This window comes from Mytilus trossulus, chromosome 4 (genome assembly GCF_036588685.1).
Source record: "Mytilus trossulus isolate FHL-02 chromosome 4, PNRI_Mtr1.1.1.hap1, whole genome shotgun sequence".
Classification (NCBI taxonomy): Eukaryota; Metazoa; Mollusca; class Bivalvia; order Mytilida; family Mytilidae; genus Mytilus; species Mytilus trossulus.
This window is the reverse complement of record NC_086376.1, coordinates 74,443,686-74,465,078: the sequence shown is the minus strand read 5'-3', so window position 1 is coordinate 74,465,078 and position 21,393 is coordinate 74,443,686. Positions and strand designations below refer to the sequence as shown.

General features: G+C 32.3%; 1 protein-coding gene across 1 annotated transcript; it reads right to left on the bottom strand.

Moving 5' to 3' along the window:
- Positions 1-1,446: 1,446 nt before the first annotated feature.
- On the bottom strand, positions 1,447-9,623 carry LOC134715958 (tetraspanin-33-like). The gene is made up of 7 exons (XM_063578552.1): positions 9,391-9,623; positions 8,312-8,500; positions 7,288-7,482; positions 4,103-4,237; positions 2,576-2,623; positions 2,011-2,145; positions 1,447-1,656 (listed from the first exon to the last, which is right to left on the bottom strand). Exons 1-7 carry the CDS (start codon positions 9,466-9,468, stop codon positions 1,462-1,464), a joined length of 975 nt encoding a protein of 324 aa, XP_063434622.1. The 5' UTR covers positions 9,469-9,623; the 3' UTR covers positions 1,447-1,461.
- Positions 9,624-21,393: the final 11,770 nt, after the last annotated feature.

The window sequence follows — 21,393 nt, the reverse complement described above, 5'->3', positions numbered from 1 at the left end:
CTACAGTAATATTTTTCGTGCTTCTTAAAACTGAAGTTGATGGACCAGAATAGATAAACACAAATGAAAATCACAGAGCAGCATGATCACCGTTGTTTCTCATTCTCGAAGGTCGTATGGGCACCTGTAGTGGTTCATACCCTTGTTATTTGGTCTGACCACACCCCTCTTTTGAATTTAAAATCGTCGAGCATGACGATATATAGATATAGGAAGATGTGGTGTGAGTGCCAATGAGACAACTCTCCATCCAAATAATAATTTAAAAAGTAAACCATTATAGGTTAAAGTACGGCCTTCAACTGTTAATTCATGCATTTACGCATACATATCTTCAGCTCATGAGTTTTCGTGCTATTAAAATACGAATTTACAATTTCCATTGAAAAAGCATGCATATTATTACGAATTCATATGACTTACGAAAACATATGATCTGCCCATTAGATAAGGCGATGTGGTATGATTTAACCAAAGATTAAATAACGTAGAAGTTCACCATCATACGACCTTCAACCATGATCCGTCTATGAGCACCTGGTTTACTACATCATTGTAAACTTTCATTTAAAAAAAAAAGGAAAATGATACATATATATATACAACATTAGGTCAATGTCAGAAAAATATCAACTTTTTTGTATGAGGCTGAGAAACTGGGGAAAGGAGAGTTTCTACCGAGCCCTTTACCAGTTTTGCGCCGAGTACAGAAAAGTTGATATTTTTCTGACATTGACCTAATATTGTTTTTATACTGCAACTTAAATAAATAAATTCATTGCTATTTAAATTGTAACACAACTTATTTTCATCCCTTAATAATTACATTAGATGTAAGTTTCATTATAATACGTTATTCTGATTGGCTAACATGTTATTCCGTGGACAATTGCATCAGACAATAACATTTATCATGCATGATGACACGAGGTCCCACAAAAAAGTGCACAGGTGAATTAAATAAAACTGGATAAAAATCGTGTTTTCATGATTTAAGCTAAAAAAATGTAATTATAAGTATTGAATACTTCTTTTTGAAACTTTATAGGGTTGTAAAAGCGTTGACCGTGCGTACATTTTTAGAATGAAGCGCTTCCGCGCTTCATACAAAATGTACTTCGGTCAACGCTTTTACCACCCAATAAATTTACAAAAAGAAGCATTCAATTCTTAAATGAACCCCTGACTGTGGAAAAAGTGATCCATGATGAAATTGACATTGCACAAAGTATAGTTGTGTTACTATATTTAGGAAATAAACACAACTAGTTGCAGTATAAATCTAACTAGATTCGAAAAGACTGTTGATGCACAGTCAGAAAGACGGGGTAAATGGAAGAAGGAGTAGAAAGGAAATATCTAATCCATAACGTTATACATGTAAAAAAACTTATTTTTTTCAGATAGGATTTTGTCTGTTTACAGATAAAAGAAGAAAAACGATCAAATAGTACAAAATTATTAAGAATGATGATCAAAAGTTGGATTGTTCACTCCCTGATATCTTCCCGCTCTTTGATTTCTGTCTTTTGGAACATTTATATAGTAGGGTCCATCACCCTGAAATTTGTTAGGTCTATTTTCTGGACGATCCCATTTTGCCTTCTGTGCCTTTATTTGGTACCGCAATGTTCGCGAAACACACATGATGAACATCTGAAATATTTTATAAATTGTTACACAAACATACCAACTTCATCTGTTTTATAATTTGAAAACTTTAACAATGACACTTGTGTTATCAAGAATGTTGTCAAAGGTTTTACATATACTTTTAAGAAAGAAAAAAATTTCAAAGTCAATGCTAAAAAGTTTAATATTAAACATAAAAAAACCCGGATTAAACCTTTGATTTAGTTAAATAGAACAGCTGTCATTTGGCGCCGTTCGTTTTGTTGAAACAGTCACAAGACTTAACAATTTCTATACATCGGTAATCTTGATGAAGAATATTTTTTTTTAACGAATTTGGTTTATATCACAAAGTATTCATATTTTGCTATTCATTACCTGAGGTATCAGAACTCCTAACAAAACACCACCAGCCACTAAAGCATTAGAATTAATCCAGTTGCCAAGAGACTTTAGACAACCAACTGTGTAAATCTTATCCACATTTGCTCCAGGGGCTACAGAGCCATCAGGCTGAAATAATTTAAAAATAATATGATCATAAGAAATATGTATGATAATACGCATTTAAAAAAAAATTAAACATATATTTTTTGCTTTCGAAGCGTATGTTGAAAATTGCGGAACCTAAATACACTACGCCAATTGTCATGATCAGAGCGGGAGCTGCTTGCCTTTCCTGGTGGTCTAGCCTAAGGTTTCGTTTTGCTGAATCTTTACTTTGTTTCATCTTTAGCTTTTTTTTCTGTAGGGTTTTCCATTATTTTGACTTCTTTTGATTCTTTGTATATTCTTCAACTTTTAATAGGTAGGACACAGTTGCAATTTGACAATGTCTATCAGATACACACAAGGTACAATTAATAAACGTTTAAGATAACATTTAACTTTACACGTTTTTACCATTTTAGCTACGAAGAAAACATAAACGTACACGACTTACCTTTGGATCCATGACATTTTTTCCGCACAATATATTCCTAATATCACCCTGAATAAAATTACAACTTTTTTAATTTCTTATTTCGATTACACATTAAGTAGGGCATATCAATACCAATATTATATATGTATATATCTAGTATTAACCCAAGACATTATACAGCTAGTTAATGATTTTATAATCATAAAAAAACGTTAATATAACTTAAATAACATCAGTAAAAGCAAGATAAAACTTTAACAGCCAATTAGAAATCCAAGACGAAATTAAACAGTGATTGTATGTTTTTTTCCAGAGTTGATTCATGCATGTGCAAACATTGTAATATTGACAAATACAACAGAGAGTCATTTTCTTTAGGAATTTTTGTCCATTGTTTTTTTACAACTTTGTACTTTTTTGGGCCTTTTTAACCGTCTTTAGATTCGAGTGTAACTAATGAGTCTTTTGTAGACGAAACCCGAATCCGGCGTAAATACAAAATTTCAATCCTAGTTTCTATGATGAGTTCATTATTAACTTAAACGTTGCCGTAAATTGGCGGTTTTTAAACATATATAAAAAAAGAAGATGTTGTATGATTGTCAATGAGACAAATATCCACAAAAGACCAAAATGACACAGATATTAACAACTATAGGTCACCGTACGGCCTTCAACAATGAGCAAAGCCCATACTGCATATTCAGCTATAAAAGGCCCCGATAAGACAATGTAAAACAATTCAAACGAGAAAACTAACGGCCTTATTTATGTAAAAAAATGAACGAAAAACAAATATGTAACACATAAACGAACGACAACCACTGAATTACATGCTTCTGACTTTGGGACAGGCACATACATAAATAATGTGGCGGGGTTAAACATGTTAGCGGGATCCCAACCCTCCCTCTAACCTGGGACAGTGGTATAACAGTACAACATAAGAACGAACTATAAAAATCAGTTGAAAAAGGCTTAACTCATCAGATGGACAAAAATATAAGTGGACGAGGCCGGGTACTTATACATCCCGATACAAAAAGACACAAAGAACAGATCTGAGAGTACTCGCAGTTATCTGACAGCTAGTTCAAAGCCACTAACAACTAATAAAAAAAATCATGCATCTAAGACTAAACTATCAAGCCGTACACATCCAACAGTTTATAATTTTTTGGAATCACGATGAAACATGTCTAATGCATTGGTCTATCTTTTCAAACAACAATATGATATTTTCAGAATTGAAATACAAAATGTTATTGAAATAAATGTCTGATAAATTATATTAATATCTGATATTTGATATCCGAGTTTTAATAGTTCTTAAACAATATTGTCTAAATAAATCTTGTACATGTATCAATTCTGTGAACCAAGTTATGTTCTCTTTAACCCCTCTCTTGTTTTGTCGACACCGAGGCTATTCATTTTAGAGATTTAAACGTAGTCGAAGGATGTATCATCGCTTTTCTTCTGTTTGCAATGTCGAGTTTGTAAATCAGTCACATTATACTTTTTATAACTGTAGTCGGTACATACCTCTTTGATCTTACAACAAGATGCTGGGACGGAACATTTTTCTGGAGATTTACTGGTAGTGGTACAATTGTAATACATGTTGTCATTCCAGTCCAGGAATCCGTCTTCTTTGTCTCCAAGTCCACAACATTTTAACTACAAATATAAGATTAACAGGTGTTTATGATTTGATAATTACTGCTAAGCAATATCAACTATTTATTTTAGATTACTGTTGCGGAAACATGGCGCAAACATGAAAATAAATTCGTGGTTATACTGTTTAGCTTTTCTCCCAAAGTGAACTACACATTTTCAACATGTTCCCTAAAATTAAGCAAAATAAGACTAGGTCTCCATATATCACCATGCCTTGAAATTTATGTATTACTGAAAAATTATTACACCAGGGTTTTCGATATCACAAACTAGTCAAAACATTTGCTAAATTTTATCATCGGTATAAGGACATCATTCGTAAATATAGCTCAACATGCAAACTTCTTATACGTTTAGGTATTTCACATCCAATTTTTTATGGAAATATTCTTTATAAAGCACAAAAATGTCAGTATTTACCGCACTGAGAAACTAACAAAACCTTTAAATAGACTTATTAAAAAGGGATATAGTTACGATACTGTTGTCAGGTCATTTAAGATTGCATATTTTGGCGTTAATATTGATTCACTTTTAGGGTCTTTGCATCGGAACTAAACACATATATTCAAAAACCAGTTGTTGGCATGGCACGGGTTATGTTCTTCTCATATATTTTATGATGGTATGATACTAAACCCTTAACGGGAAGGATTGTGCCTGATATTTATGTGATGAAATCATAATCTTTCAATCAGTTTAATTGAAGTCTGGAGCTGGCATGTCAGTTAACTGCTGTAGTCTGTTGTTATTGATGTATAATTGTCAAATTGTTTATTTTCTTTGGTTACTTCTTCTGACATCAGACTGGGACTTCTCTTGAATTGAATTTTAAATGAACGTATTGTTATGCGTTTACTTTTCTACACAGGTATAGGGGAGGGTTAGATCTCATAAACATGTTTAACCCCGCCGCATTTTTGCGCCTGTCCCAAGTAAGGAGCCTCTGGTCTTTGTTAGTCTTGTATTATTTTAATTCTAGTTTCTTGTGTACAATTTGGAAATTAGTATGGCGTTCATTATCACTGAACTAGTATATATTTGTTTAGGGGCCAGCTGAAGGACGCCTCCAGGTGCGGGAATTTCTCGTTACATTGAAGACCTGTTGGTGACCTTCTGCTGTTGTTTTTTTTATAGTCGGGTTGTTGTCTCTTTGATACATTCCCCATTTCCATTCTCAATTTTATGATAATTATAAATTGAAATTCTAGTTTGGCATACATTCAAAATCGTTCACATCATAAACGTGTAAGAACAAACTCAAAGTTGATGTGACCAGAAACCCATTGTTAACTGACTAAATCAAAACTTAAACCTGAAATGAAGAAAGCAGAGAAGAAATAACCGTTTGTTGTATATTATCTTTTAAAAAAGCAGAGAAGAAATTACCGTTTGTTGTATGTTATCTTTGAAAAAAACAGAGAAGAAATTACCGTTTGTTATATATTATCTTTGAAGAAAGCAGAGAAGAACTTACCGCTTGTTGTATATTATCTATGAAGAAAGCAGAGAAGAAATTACCGTTTGTTGGTATTATCTATAAAGAAGGAGAGGAACTTACCGCTTGTTGTATATTATCTATGAAGAAAGCAGAGAAGAACTTACCGTTTGTTGTATATTATCTATGAAGAAAGCAGAGAAGAACTTACCGTTTGCTGTATATTATTTACGAAGAAAGTAGAGAAGAACTTACCGTTTGCTGTATATTATTTACGAAGAAAGTAGAGAAGAACTTCCCCGCTTGTTATATATTATCTATGAAGAAAGCAGAGAAGAACTTACCGTTTGTAGTTATTATCTATGAAGAAAAAGGAGAAGAACTTACCGTTTGTTATATATTATCTATGAAGAAAGCAGAGAAGCACTTATTGTTTGTTATATATTATCTACGAAGAAAGCAGAGAAGAACTTACCGTTTGTAGTTATTATCTATGAAGAAAAAGGAGAACTTACCGTTTGTTATATATTATCTACGAAGAAAGCAGAGAAGAACTTATTGCTTGTTATATATTATCTACGAAGAAAGCAGAGAAGAAGTTACCGTTTGTAGTTATTATCTATGAAGAAAAAGAAGAAGAACTTACCGTTTGTTATATATTATCTACGAAGAAAGCAGAGAAGAACTTATTGCTTGTTATATATTATCTACGATGAAAGCAGAGAAGAACTTACCGTTTGCTGTATATTATCTATGAAGAAAACAGAGGAGAACTTCCCGCTTGTTATATATTATCTATGAAGAAAGCAGAGAAGAAATTACCGTTTGGTGTATATTATCTATGAAGAAAACAGAGGAGAACTTACCGTTTAGCTGTATATTATCTATGAAGAAAACAGAGGAGAACTTTCCGCTTGTTATATATTATCTATGAAGACAGCAGAGAAGAACTTACCGTTTGCTGTATATTATCTATGAAGAAAGCAGAGAAGAACTTATCGTTTATTGATAGATTATCGTTGATCATCTCAACGAGATTGATTTTCTCGCTTGAGCTGGTACAGCGAAAGTGAGAAAAGCAATCGAGTTGAGATGACCAATGATAATCTATTTATCGCTATTTTACCTATGACGACGTTGTCAATTTCATCATGTTCATGTCAATTTCGTTAGCAACACCACGTGGCCTCCTTAGTTTCTAGTGATAATTATTCCATCTCAGGCAAGTAGCATGATATGAAAATTATCACAAAAAAAGATCAAACGAAAAATGCACAAAATAGCGATAATGTGTATTATCGCTATTTTGTGCATTTTTCGTTTGATCTTTTTTTGTGATAATTTTCATATCATTCTACTCGCTTGAGATGGAATAATTATCACTAGAAACTAAGGAGGCCACGTGGCGTTGCTAACGAAATTAACATGAACATGATGAAATTGACAACGTCGTCATAGGTAAAATAGCGATAAATAGATTATCATTGGTCATCTCAACTCGATTGTTTTTCTCACTTTCGCTGTTCCAGCTCAAGCGAGAAAATCAATCTCGTTGAGATGATCAACGATAATCTATAATTATCTATGAAGAAAGCAGAGAATAACTTACCGTTTGCTGTATATTATCTATGAAGTTGACCATATCGTCATCATCTACAACGCCATATTTTATAATTGCCTCGTGCATAGATTTTTCTGGAAATAAACCAAGTTGTTCTCGAGCATCCGGTACAAAATAGAATACAAACACAAATATCACAAAAACAATCTCTCCAACGAACATGAATGTTACCAAATAGTTAAACTGAAAGAAAAAGAAAAGCACATGTGAATATAAGTACCCGAAAGTCTGTGAGTTAAACTGAAAGAAAAAGAATAACCACATAATATAAGTACCCGAAAATTTAAAAATATACTATGTAAGTACCGAAAGTTTGAGAATATTTAAAAGTATCCGAAAGTTTGAGAATATTCATATAAGTATTCGAATTTGTGAATATAAGTACCTGGAAGTTTGAATTGCATACAATAAATAATAATGTATATGCATTGTTAATATGGAGATTGGTGATCATAAACGGTTCATATGTATTTTATGTTATGACCCCAATGATTTTTCGGTCTCACTATCCGAAATGATCTTGATTTTAAAATGTCACCGTCTTTTAATTATGTTCTATAATGCCTATGATGTCTCATATATTAACGTTATTTTTGTTATTTTGAAGATTTGGTGCTTATGGCAGATCTTTTATAGTTTCAATACCTTTTGAGACCTGAAATAATTAAAAGCTCATTATATTGAAAAAAAAATCTGCTTTGTTGATGACACTAGATTGTCTCTGTTGATATATTTTGATCATTTGTGTAGCTAGGTTGATGTCTCATTAACGTAGGCTTCAAATCTTCTTTTATTCAAACTTTAAGAAAATTAACACATCTCATTAACCGTTTTATAGGTTTTTATAGTTTGGATGATTTAAAAAAAAAAATTAACGAGCATAATTTCTTGTTATCAAAGACCGTTTACTTTTTTCATCATGGTTTCAAAGTATTTTAACTGATTTTAATATCAAAGTTGTATTGCATTTTTTGTTATGTTTACCTCTTGTATACATGATAAAGTTACTTACAAACTGTAAAAAACATGTGTTCTCTCTCAAAGCACCCATACAACCAAAGAATGCTACAAATACAATGACTGCTCCCGCAGTACACATAATAGTGGACGGATCCAAGAAAAAATCAAACGCATCTTTCACTACTTTATGCTTCAGAATAAGAATGTATGTTCCAAGAATTGTAAAGGCGAGACCAAGAACCTAAAAAAATCAAATTATAAATATGAAATTGTGAAAAAAGTAATACAAACCTCTTGTAAGAAAAAAAGAATATCCAGTCTTTTATTTTTGCATCCCCAATAAGGATCAGACATGATAAAGTTCAACTCTTCGTTACTTCTCTACTTTATTAAACTTGCAAAGTTTGAAAACCTGTTTCATTTTTTAGTCTGATTGTGTGTCCAAAACAATTGACTGATTGTTTTTTTTATGAGACTAATTGCTATATCAAAGGCATGTTTAACTTTTATTATACCTTACAAGAGGGCTCAATAAAAGAAGGAGACTGGCATCTGACAAATGTTAATATCATGATGTATTATTGGCATCAACACCTTATCTGGCTTTCATTTTGAGAGTATTCTATCAAAAACACCATCCAAAACTGTCACTTGAAGAACAACAATTTAAGGCTTGCTTTTGATATTTTTGCATCTTAAGTTTGTGGTATACCATCTTTCCCGTAAGTTTATTGTTTTCTGTTTGGATTTAAATTAATATATAGATTCATTTTGTTACTTCTTGGGCTCACTTTAGTTGGCTATCGTCAATGGCAGTCAGCAAAGTTTAGGAACATCAGTTATTCAGCTTTTTAGTCTAATGCGTTTTGTTCAAGTATACTTTTTCACTTTTTTTGGTATACTGGAACATGTTGTTTGTGCTGTATTTTGACCCCCTACCACAAAATTTGTTTTACATCCGCACGTATCAAAATTGCGGTTTTTATCCAACGCAATATTAGGTTTGAAGGTTGTTTTCAATTTGTTCTTGTTTTATATATATATATTGTCTTGACAGTATTATCATTTACATAGCTGTGTAACCTATTACTATAATTCTAATAATACAAATAATTGATAAATTACTCTTACCCAGAAAACGAAATTTAGAGAGAACAATAAGTATTTAACGATTGGATTAATTTCCGATTTTTCCCGTCTGCGTGCCATCTCTTCATCTCCAAATTAGTTTTCTTGTAGAATAAAATTTATCGGCTGATATCCTGATCCGAATAAAACAAAAACAAAGTGTCTCACGTCATCCCGGAAGTACTGATATTTTTGTGATTTACTGTCGAATTTCAAGATAACAGTGAATGTAAATATAACCTTACATAAACTGATCGATAACGATATAGACTGTGAACAACACGGGGAGATTGGTTGTTGGAGCTGTAAATTTTACACTTTTAGAAATTAACAAAAAGCCTTGCGCGTTTTGCCTTATTGTGTGTGGTTCTGTGATTTTTTGTTAGCAGATCGACTAAAAAATACTTAATTAACGTAAAATTGTAAGGTTTTACAATGTGTCAGTGATTATAATCTATTCGATCCCGATTCGTCCTTCCTTTTACAGTGAAAAGGTCGGATGTTACTTTTTTCTGACGTTTTAGCTAAGAGTATAATTATTATGCTGTCGAAAGTTATACAAGACATCATAGCCTTAGAAGTACATATGTAAGAGTAACTTTACTGTTTATCTGTAGGGAGCGGTCCCTTGGATAGAAACCAATACAATGTTAAGCGGATATTAATTAAACAAATTGAAAAAAATACAATGCTTGCCATTACACTTACATACGATTAAGATACAACGATTCTCATATAGCAGTGATTAAGATTAAATTTGTAACTGTTTTTACTTATCTGTATGTTCGACTAGAATTGTCCATTAGATTTATAAAAAAATTGTCTGCAGTGAAAGATGGTCTTCAGAAATACTGCGAAACTCTCTTCACTCGTGTAGTGGTATTAGCCATATGTGGGTTCTATAAAAATTTGTAAGAACTTCTTGGTAATATTAAATCTCGATCTTTTTCTGAAATAAGTTCTATCAAAACTTTTGATTTTTCAACCCTGTATACCACCATCCCAGCTGGTGTAATTGAAAAACCGTCTAAAAGAAATAATCCACAATGCTTTTCAACAAAAAAAAATAGAACCAAATATGCTATATATATAAATTTAATACGTTGGGATATCATACGGCATATTTTGATTTTGGTGAATAAAAAGGTAAAACATACTACACAGAGGAACAAGTGATCAGTATGCTGTAGTTTCTTATTATTCCCGTCATTGTGTTTTTTGTGCCTTGATAAGAGTTATCAAAGGTACCAGGATTATAATTTAGTACGCCAGACGCGCGTTTCGTCTACATTAGACTTATCAGTGACGCTCATATCAAAATATTTATAAAGCCAAACAAGTCCAAAGTTGAAGAGTATTGAGGATCCAAAATTTCAAATACGGCTAATGTATGCCTGGAATAAGAAAATCCTTAGTTTTTCGAAAAAAATAAAGTTTTGTATACAGGAAATTTATAAAAATGACCACATTATTGATATTCATGTCAACATCGAAGTGTTGACTACTGGGCTGGTGATACCCTCGGGGACGAAACGTCCACCAGCAGTGGCATCGACCCAGTGGTGTAAATAGTTATCAAAGGTACCAGGATTATAATTTAGTACGTCAAACGTACTAAATGTGTGTTTATATATTTGTTTGTTTTGTATAGAAATTAAGATGATAACATAACTTCGACTGATGAAACCCTATTTAGACATTTTCGTTTTAGTTATCAAATGAACCAGGCTTAAATTGTTATCAAAGGTACAAGGCTGAATAAATTCTATCAAAACAAGGAATGTAGGTTAGTTTTGTTCACCCATCGTTGTCAATATAATGGAATTTTATGTGACTGTTATACAAGTGAGAGGTTTAGGTCGCTATAAAATCAGGTTTATTCCACCATTTTCTTCTTTAAAAATTCCTGCACTTAAGTCATGACAGGTGTTCATTCGTTTGATGTGTTTGAGCTTTTGATTTTGCAATTTGATAAGAGACTGTCCGTTTGGAATTTTCCTCGGAGTTCAGTATTTTTTTGTGATTTTACTTTTTGCACGAGCGACTTACAAATATAACACTGCAAAATAAAAGACTGGTGTGATTTACCTCAGGAAGTTGTAATTTTAGGAGGTTTACAAACGAATTTGACTTTATGGTAATAGTCTTTCTCATTATTGGGACCGTACGATTACCTTTTAATGCTAACATCCACTTCATTTGATCTCTTGTGGATTATATCATGTTGGTAATTGAAGCTAATATAAAAACTCTTTTACTGCGTCTGTAACAGTTCTTAAAAACTTTATTTTAAAGGATTGTTTTGTTTATCAACGTTTGCTTAAATCTTATCTACCATACTGTAAGAATGCAGATATAAAAAAGAACACGAAAATGTATCATGCTGTAATCTTAAGTAGTACAGGCACCATAGGGAATGTGCATGATAAATGGAACCAAATAAATATTTAATCAATATTCTATCGGAATTTGGGGTTGTTGATGTTCTTTAAATTCGTATTTTATTTTGCCGTTTTAGCTTTTTTGATTCGAGAGTCACTGATGAATCTCATGTGGATGGAACGCACGTCTGGCGTGCACAATTTTTAATCCTGGTTTTATATGAGGAGTTTCCAATAGTATATACAGAAATTATATTTTGAGCATTTTGGAAGGTATTTTTTAATTCATCTTTTAAAACTGTTAAATAATGCATTTATTTGATTAACTTTATTCCTTTCACGCCATGCTGTCATTTGAGCTGTATAACATTGCCATACAAGCGAGAGGTTTGACTAGCCAAACAACCAATCAATTCATCATTTGTTCTTAACACGTCCAGTACCAAGTCTGTAATTGTGTGGTAAAAGTTCGTTTCTATGTACTAGTATGTTGCATTAGCGTTTGTTTTTGTTGCACATACATATTAAGCGTTTCTGTTGTTTGTTGTTTTCCATTGGTTTTAGTTTGTAATTTGGATTTGTTTTTTTTCTCAATCGATTTATGACTTTTGAACAGTGGTATACTACTGTTGCCTTTATATATCAGAAACCGTTACCCTAGTGTTCCTCAGTTACATAATGAATAATATTACTGAAATAATAGTTTAGCAGCAATTTGCATTATTTTTCGTCGACTGTTTCTAATTATGGGATAGATTCATCAAATAAAGTTACATTTTATTCGATTTAATTTGTTAACTTACCTGTAAGAATTATGAAGCTTTTTTAAAGGATTTTCATCTAATTTTTAATATTTGGTTACAAACTAAAACTGAGGGAAACACATCAAATATAAGAGGAGAACGACGACTCAACAGAAACACTAAAATGCACAGAGAAACAATAGCCATTTTCCTGACACTGAAAACTAAATTATTGTATAATAGAGTAAATTTTTGTAATTCAAACCTATCAATTGTGCAAAATGTTAACTCATGAAGAAGTTTTGTTAAAAGTTTCACAACAAATCTGCATTGTAACTAAAATTGACGTTATAAAAGACTATACTTTAAAACATTAAATTTGCAAATAAAGGTAACATGAACTCTTAGTACAATACATTCTGCTATCAAATTATGTTTTAATTTAATTTATTTTATTAATTTGATTTCAGGTATAATGTTTCCTTCTGTTTTAGATTAAATTCAATATATTTTTCAGGCAATTAAAAACAGTGCTGGCTTTAGAGTGTGGATTTTATTTTTCCTGATAACATGCACTTTGTCATAACTATTTTTAGACTGGTACAATACATGAGCAACATCTAGAGTATTTATGTTACCATTGTTTTTTGTGCAATATTTATAATATTGGCTTTTAGTATGATTGATATAAAAGTTATTTGTTTGTTTGTTGAATGAAAGATATATTAAATGTTATGCCTATTGTTTTTTCCTTTTTAACATATGTGCCAATACAGAATACAGTGATAATGGATGAAGCAACTGATATATTTATATGAAATCTTTCTGCCTTGTGGTCATCTAACCTGTTAACACTAAATGTGTGAGTCTGAGTCCCACAAAGGCAGGTGCTCTCAACTGCAATCTTAATTGACTAACATTTTTTCTGCAAAAGGTTGTGGTGATCTCCAATACACCAAGTTTTTTTCACCAATAAAACAATCAAACAATCAACTACTATATAAGTTTTTTACATTTATAGACAACAGCATATGTTGCAATAACAGTAATTCATAAGTTTAAAAATACACCTCATGAACGGAAACTTAAATACTTTTAAATTCTGGATACGATGGAAAGAAAAGGCAGTTTTTACTTCTTATAGTTATCTTTCTTTGGTTGAAAAGTACCTCTAAAATAATCGCTTGTTAAAAGTGAGATAAGTTGTGTTTGGATTTTATTTGTCAGATCATCATGGTTTTACAGACTTATCTAACTCAAAGCACCATACTATGCATAGATGACCTTAGCCGTATTTGGCACACCTTTTGGGAATTTTGGATCCTCATTGCTCTTTAACTTCGTACTTGTTTGGCATTATAACTATTCTTATATGAGCGTCACTGATGAGTCTTATGTAGACGAAACGCGCGTCTGGCGTACTTAATGATAATCCTGATACCTTTGATAACTATATAGAATAAGTGTTTAAAATATATCTTTTTGATTGTCGACTTTATTTAAAGGAGATGGTTAATACAGACGATGGTTAATACAGGCGAATTGTTCACTATTTTGCATGATATAACGAGTCTAAAAGGGTACAACATCATCAAACACTAATAATAAAATGAATAAATGTTAAATATTTCGGATTATAGATATCCTTCAGAAGTATGAATATGATGTAAATGAAAGTACGGATGTATAGTTACTGGAAGTGATGGTAGGAAAATTATAAAAAAACTTTCCCGAGCAAGTCTGTCGGCCCTTGACCAACCCTCGTTGTGGTCTATGGCAGCTATTGTAAGGTTTTTGAGATCAGCTTGTGCGTGCCCATGTGGTCTCAAAAGACGACTTGCGGGGAAGTTGGGCTTGCAGGTATAGTCACTTTGGTGACAATTCATGTGTTTGTTGAATATTTGTTCTTTCTCGCCAACATACTGCATACTCATCAACACTCAAGAAGGTATACAACATTCTGGGTTTGGCAAGTTACATTGCAAAATATAGCGTACTAAGACCCAGTGGAGTGACAACTAAATGTTTGAGTATTCAGTATTTGTTGACAAGTCAGATATCGTCTGTATAACACGACTTGCACCTTCCTGTAGTTGAACAGCTGCTCTCACATATAAGTCTTTCAAATTTGTTGGTCTCTGAAAAGCTAAGACAGGATGTTTGTGAAAGATCTTAGATATTTTTGGGTCCTTGGCAATAATTTTATGGATCGACGATAGCACAACAAATAAAACTCCCTATAGTTGTTAACTTCTGTGTCATTTAATTTCTGATGGATAGTTGTCTCATTGGCAATCATACCGCATCTTCATATTTTAAAATCATCTAGATACCAGGACTAAAATTGTGTGCTACAGACGCGAATTTCTCTGTAAAAGACTCACTAGTAACGCTCGAATAAAAAATAAAACGATAAAAATTAGTACAAAGTGTCCAGTTATTTTATGTGCAGGATCGTTTATTATCTTATCGAAATTAGTTAACTCCAGTTGATACCAAGCGATATCCAATTCTCACTCGTTTTGAAATCTATAACAATACCATAAATGTATGCTGCTTTTTCATAGTGTTATCCTCTTCTTCGTGCTGTAAAAATTAAACGTTGAAGCAGTAGTAGTACTTTAATTTTTCTTGTTTGTTAGTTGATGCATGAATATAGAGATGTAAAATCAAGAATGATCAAACAGTGATTTTATTTATCACTTATTCACCTTTTTTTTTTATGTAAAAGGCTGATCAACACTGATTGTTCTTTGAAAAGTCGAATCAAATATACATTGAATTGATGTCATAGTCTGCCTAGTAAGAAAACAACTTTGCCACTAAATGTTCTTTGTACAAACCAGAATCCACATGCCATAATATGAACACGACTTATATATGATAGCCCTACTCATATCCCTTTAGACAGAGTTCAGTTACACACTGATAGCATTCGACAAAAAAAAAATACAGGAATATTAGGTGATAGAACAATGCAGTGCCAATCTCAGTGGCGGAACCAGAGGGGGTGTCCGGGGGTTGGAACCCCCCCTTTTTTGGACGATGAATGCATTTGAACGAGGACATGTAGTTGGACCCCATTTTTGTCCTAGGTTAGGACCCCCCCCCCCTCCCCCCCTTATAAAATGGCCTGATCCGCCCCTGATAATCTTCAGTGTTTATAAAGTACATATAAAGCGACACCACAGCAATACTATTTTACATTTTACTGCGATGTATATTTTTATACAATCAGATAATATATAGTCTTGCGCTTTAAATAATAAAAAAAGAATAATTTGAAGAACATGATACCAAATAAAATAAAATTGTAAAATGTTTAATTCAGTTGTTTTAATACAAGTCAACAGTTATACGCCGACAGAAATATTCTATACATCTTTAATGACAAGTTCCCATATGCATGTATTCGGTTGTTTTAATGTCTTCTTTTGAATTCCTTTGACTTTGGCTTTGACCACCCACATACTGTCATATGAAACTACACAATTCATTAAAATATGCAATTGTGCTTAAGAACGGTTAAATTTTTATATTGAAAAGCAGCGAAAGTTGTTCAATGCTCCTGAAGATGAATTGAGATAGCAAACCAAAAACTGAATATAACTTTACACTAGCACAACTCTTGAACGTAGCATATTTGTTTTTTAATTCTATCTTGGCGGTCTATCTTATTCTGACTTTTTAATTTTCTCATCAAATTCACTAATTGGTTCAAAGATAGGTCAATTTTGAGATCACCATTATCCGTATAGTTTGGCCATTCCACATCATCATCTCTCCCGTTTACATTACCAGCCATCGACGTTAAATCTGTTTGTCTCAAAATGTCACCAAGCTGAACGCTGTCGAATGTACCCTGGAAAAAAAAGGTTAAAGAACTAGTACCATAACCTATATGCATAAATCCTGCTATTGTTAAATGTTTGCTGAAGGCAAAATGTACCAATAACTGAACTCTATAGTAAACCATCGTGACTCTCTGACACATCTCCATTCAAACCTATAATTTAGGTATGATTGTTTAATTACTAATATGATCAATGCTAAAGCGAACGATATTTATTATTCTTTAGATATAAAGTGCATAATTCATAGAAAAAATTTTCTGTGAAAACCAATGCATTGCTAATCCATGATGTTTGATCTTTGATGCATCAAAGTTGATGACGCATATTTTATTGTGTTGTGAATGACTGCAATTGATGCATTTTGTATTAGTATAACACATGCTGATTACATGCATAGTTTGAATAAGTTGATGACTGTTGTTTGCTAATCGTCCAGAGGCAAATATTTTATGCATATTCTGGAAGAGACAAAATAAACAAGAAGTTAGTTTGATATGTTCTCATCATAAGGTCGATCGTGCTTTCAAAATGATTAGTCCATCATACAAAACGCGTCAGTTTGATATGAAATACTGGCTGGTGGTGTCGGTCCGTTTCAAGTGGACATTCGCACCGTAGTCCTATAACATATGAACTCAGAGGCATTATTTACTTTTCCTATTTACTGTTTCTCATATTTGATTTTTACTATCAATGAGCCAAAATAAAAAAATAAAAAAATATCAGTATAAAAATAAATAAGAATGCGGAGTCATATGTTATAGGACTAATTCGCACCGATGAATCTCTTGGCGCACATAAAGCCGTTCATTATAGCGGGGACGGTCGGGAATAAACTGCGGTCATGAATCACTGAATGTCATTTTATTGAGAACTGAAATTTGATTTTGAATGTCTCTCGTTTCTTATCAGTCAATCAAAAGTATAAATTAGAATCATATTCAAAACAGTGTGGTCCTGGCCATTGATTGACGAACTAATTTATCCCATTGACTGGGACAGATTAGGTGAACGTTTGTCGGTAACAATCACTGCTCACAATGTACACTGTTAATAAAAGTGTTAAGAATCTGAACACTTTTTGAACGCCCTTTTGTAACACTTCTGGAACGCGTAACAGTGTTCTACATATTAACATTGGTGTTCCAGTGTTTAACATCATGTGTGCATCTTTCGAACGCTATGTGTGTTATTCTTGAACGGATAGTGTGTACTCCTTGAACGGCTAGTGTTTGAATCTTGAACATGTCCTTGTGAGCAAAATTGTATGCCGTTACGTGTTCCAAGCCTTGTAACACTTCTGGAACGCTCGGACTGTGTTCCAGAAATATGTGTTAATATCCAGAACACATAGTGTATACTACTGGAACACAATTTTACATGTTCCAGAAAAAAATGTTCTATTTTCTGAAATATTATTGTGGTAATTGATAAAAAGAGGCAAAATTATAAAAAAAAAGGACAACAAAATGTGAAATATTGAAGCAACTTAAAAATGGCAGGTTGGACAACATGGACAAGTTAGAAATATAACATTTGTAAATTGCAAAATGTGTCCAAATATTTAATCATAAACAAAATGTTATGTTACAGTTTAACTCATCGTTTGCAACTTCTTTAAGTCAAGCACTGTCCTGAATTTCTTTACAAAAACTGTTGTCAATGGCTCGTTTATCACCAATATGTTCCATAATCCACAGCCTGCATAGCACTTCAGATAGTCAATATCAAACATAAAATATCCTGTGTATATCCTGCGGTATGCATGTAACACAGCTACCTTGGCCGGATACTTTAAAACATGATTTGAGTCGTCTGAAACTGATTTTGAGCCTCCATATTTTAGAGGATTGTCTCCTTGGGTTAACTACTCTTCAACCTTGTTATCCATCAACCGTATAAGTTCTGAAATGTCAAATATATTTGTCTTCATTCTCCAGGTATATGCACGACCAACTGTAGTTGTCTTTGTACCCTGTAAAAGTAACATAGGAATACATTACAATGCATGTATGAAGTGCACAACGGTGGACATTGGCTATATAATGAATTACTAAGAATTAAGTATTTAAGAATGAGAAAGCTATTCATAACATATACATGAGAAATTTAAAATAAGTGTTGCAGTATGCCTTTTTGCAAACTTCTGTCTTGACATTGCAATGTCATGACAGTTTTTTGTATTTGTGAACAAATCCTTCTGCATTGGTTTTATTTTATAAACAAATGTACATCCCCAAAAGTGTAGATACTCTATATGTAGACAATGTTTGAGTCATGTTTGGAACACATGGCGTTCAGAGAAAACGATTAGCTGGAACGCATCATGTTCGAAACTAGAACACATTTAAGATAGCAACGATATAATTCAACATTTACGTCTAAATTTACATTGGATAATTTTTTTTAACAAACATGATCATTTAAATGTATTCTCTCAAAGAACCTCTTACTTTTTAAATCGCATAACAGCACAGTTATGTGTTCAAACAAAATGTTCTACTTCCATTTATACTTCAGTGTGTCCTGTCAAAAGTATAAATTTGTTGATTTAATACTAAAAAAATAAATTTTCATGTTCGTAAAGTGTTATAGATATAGATAAACATACCTATTAAATCAAGTTTTGTTGTGAATTTTCTTCAGTGAAAGTTCTTCAATCACGATCAAAAACCAAACTTCCGGTACTTTAATACGTCACGCGCTGTTATGTACGCGGGCATGTTTGGAACACATGGCGTTCGGGGAAAATGGTTAATTTGAACGCATCATGTTGTATGTAACTTTTAATATAAATTTGATACAGAATTTAAAGCGATTGAATAACTAATCAAGTAGTCATAAAAATTGATCAGCAAGCAGCATAATGAGGTGAATATCATATTGCACAGGAAGAGAAAATGAACGTACGACGTCGTGTGAGAAGGCATGACATATATATTGCCCATTTCATTTATTAAAAACACCAAGTGTTCAAACATTCTATTTCAAAATAAAAACAGTTGAATAGAACCAATTGCAAAACTATCCGTCACAATGACATATGAGGGTCTTTATAAGGAGTTGGTGGAACTGGGGGTGGTTTTTTTTCCGTATTTTGTAAGAAATATTTATTCTGTAAAATTCTTCTGTTCTGATCGTGCATATGTATCATGATTTTCACATGATAGATTTGTCGTCTGTATCTCCCCCGAATCTGTCACTGTACTGCACAAATTAGACATTTATCAATTTTATACCTGTTTAAAACCAAACAGGGGGGAAATTATTTTTCATCTTTGTAATAATTTGGATATCTTAGATAATAATAGTAGAAATGGTGACATTAGGTATATTTGATTATACATATATTTGGTTTGTAATTGTAGTTATCATATACTTAGACTAAATAACATATGATTTTTTCCGTATGATAACAGCATTAAATCAACGTATATTCCATATTTTTCGGATTGGTGCTTAGCGGGCTGATATGAAAAGTTTATCACATGCCTTTCCGTAACGTTATCACATGGCATTCCGGTGATACTCGGCAAATTCTGGAAAATACACCTCAATGCTACGTTTTCAGTGAAAAACATTACTAATGTAGCGTGTCACCAGGCGTTTATATCCCAAACGTCCGTTCCAGTCCATATCAAAATGGTTTTTTTCTCTGTTGAGGCATATGATAGAAAGATTTCATATCGAATTTATCAAATTTTAGGTCCGATGTCCGTGAACCTTTCACTCTTTGAACTTCTTTTTAACGTAAAAGATCAATATATGAATCTGTTATTTTTCTCTACTGTTGAAGCATATGATAAAAAGATCATAACATGTCGTTTTTCATATCGCATGCGGCTCTTGTGCTGATATTGAACCTAGTGCTGAGTTCACACGTAATTCGAATTCGATTCGCATTATCTAATTCGAACTAGTTTAATTCGCATTCGTAACGTTGTACGTCCTAACGTCAATTCTAATTCGAATTAAAAAAGAGTGTGTGAACGCGATCAGCGAATTCGATTCGCTTTCGATTCGAATTCAATTTGAATTAAATGTCCATGCCATATGAAAAATGCCATGTAATAATCTGATAATATGAGGTACCAATATTGCAATATTATTAAGGTACCTGATGCAGTAGTAAATTGTAAAAAGTAGATATAAGAGAGATTAATCTAAAAAGAAAGATAAAAAAAACGACCACATAAACTATATTTTATCCTTGATAGGCCCAACTGTCTAACATAATATCAATTATTGTCTTTATCTCAAATACTTTGGAGAATATTAAAATATATTTAACATTTATTGCATGCGTGTGGAAGTGAAGAAAAAACTTATATGTACCTAAAAAAAAATCAAATACAATGGTTTCCGTTCTAGAATATCAGTCAAATAGCCCTAACCAAAAAAAATGTTCGCTCAAATATCCGATGCCCTCTAAAATGTGGGTAATTTCTTAAAACAAAGGAGCAGTGAAGCTGTTTCACACTAGAATAAAAAAGTATTTCAATCTTTTCTTAAATTCATAGTATCATAGAACCGTATGTCCTTTTTTGTTTGTTTTAGAACCAGTTTGATTGAATAATTTAAATAATCAACAAATTATGAACTCTGGAAAAAAGCCTGAAACCTCAATTTTTACAGTTTTTGACAAAATTGAGTTATTATTCTACAAAATATATGAAAAAGACGACGTTTACCAAACAAAAATTTTGGACTGAATAAATATGCTCTTTTTGGATACAACTTGGTTTGTGTAGATTAGTGACGTTCTTCAAAATTAAAAAAAAAAATATTATTAACAATTGTAATTTTATATTAAATACCCTAAATAGCAACATTTAAGATTTTTTTTATACTTAAGTATGCTCTTGGCCATACTCAAATATTTAAGAATATTCTTAACTTTGAGTAAAAAAAATCTGAGAATTTTTTTTATGGCGGTGTATTTTGCTGAGAATAAAAAAATTGAGAAAATTCTCAGGTTGAGTAAAAAAACTGTACTCAAATAGTTTTATGGCGCCGGGACCAGAACGC

Bases quoted from the DNA above. Each gene is read 5' to 3' on its own strand.
- LOC134715958 (XM_063578552.1), bottom strand. From the start codon at position 9,468: ATGGCACGCAGACGGGAAAAATCGGAAATTAATCCAATCGTTAAATAC. The intron at 4,238-7,287 runs GTAAGTTATTCT...TTATATTTGTAG, and splicing joins TAGATAATATACAGCAAACG to TTAAAATGTTGTGGACTTGG. The intron at 1,657-2,010 runs GTAATGAATAGC...AAAATATTTCAG, and splicing joins TAGGAGTTCTGATACCTCAG to ATGTTCATCATGTGTGTTTC.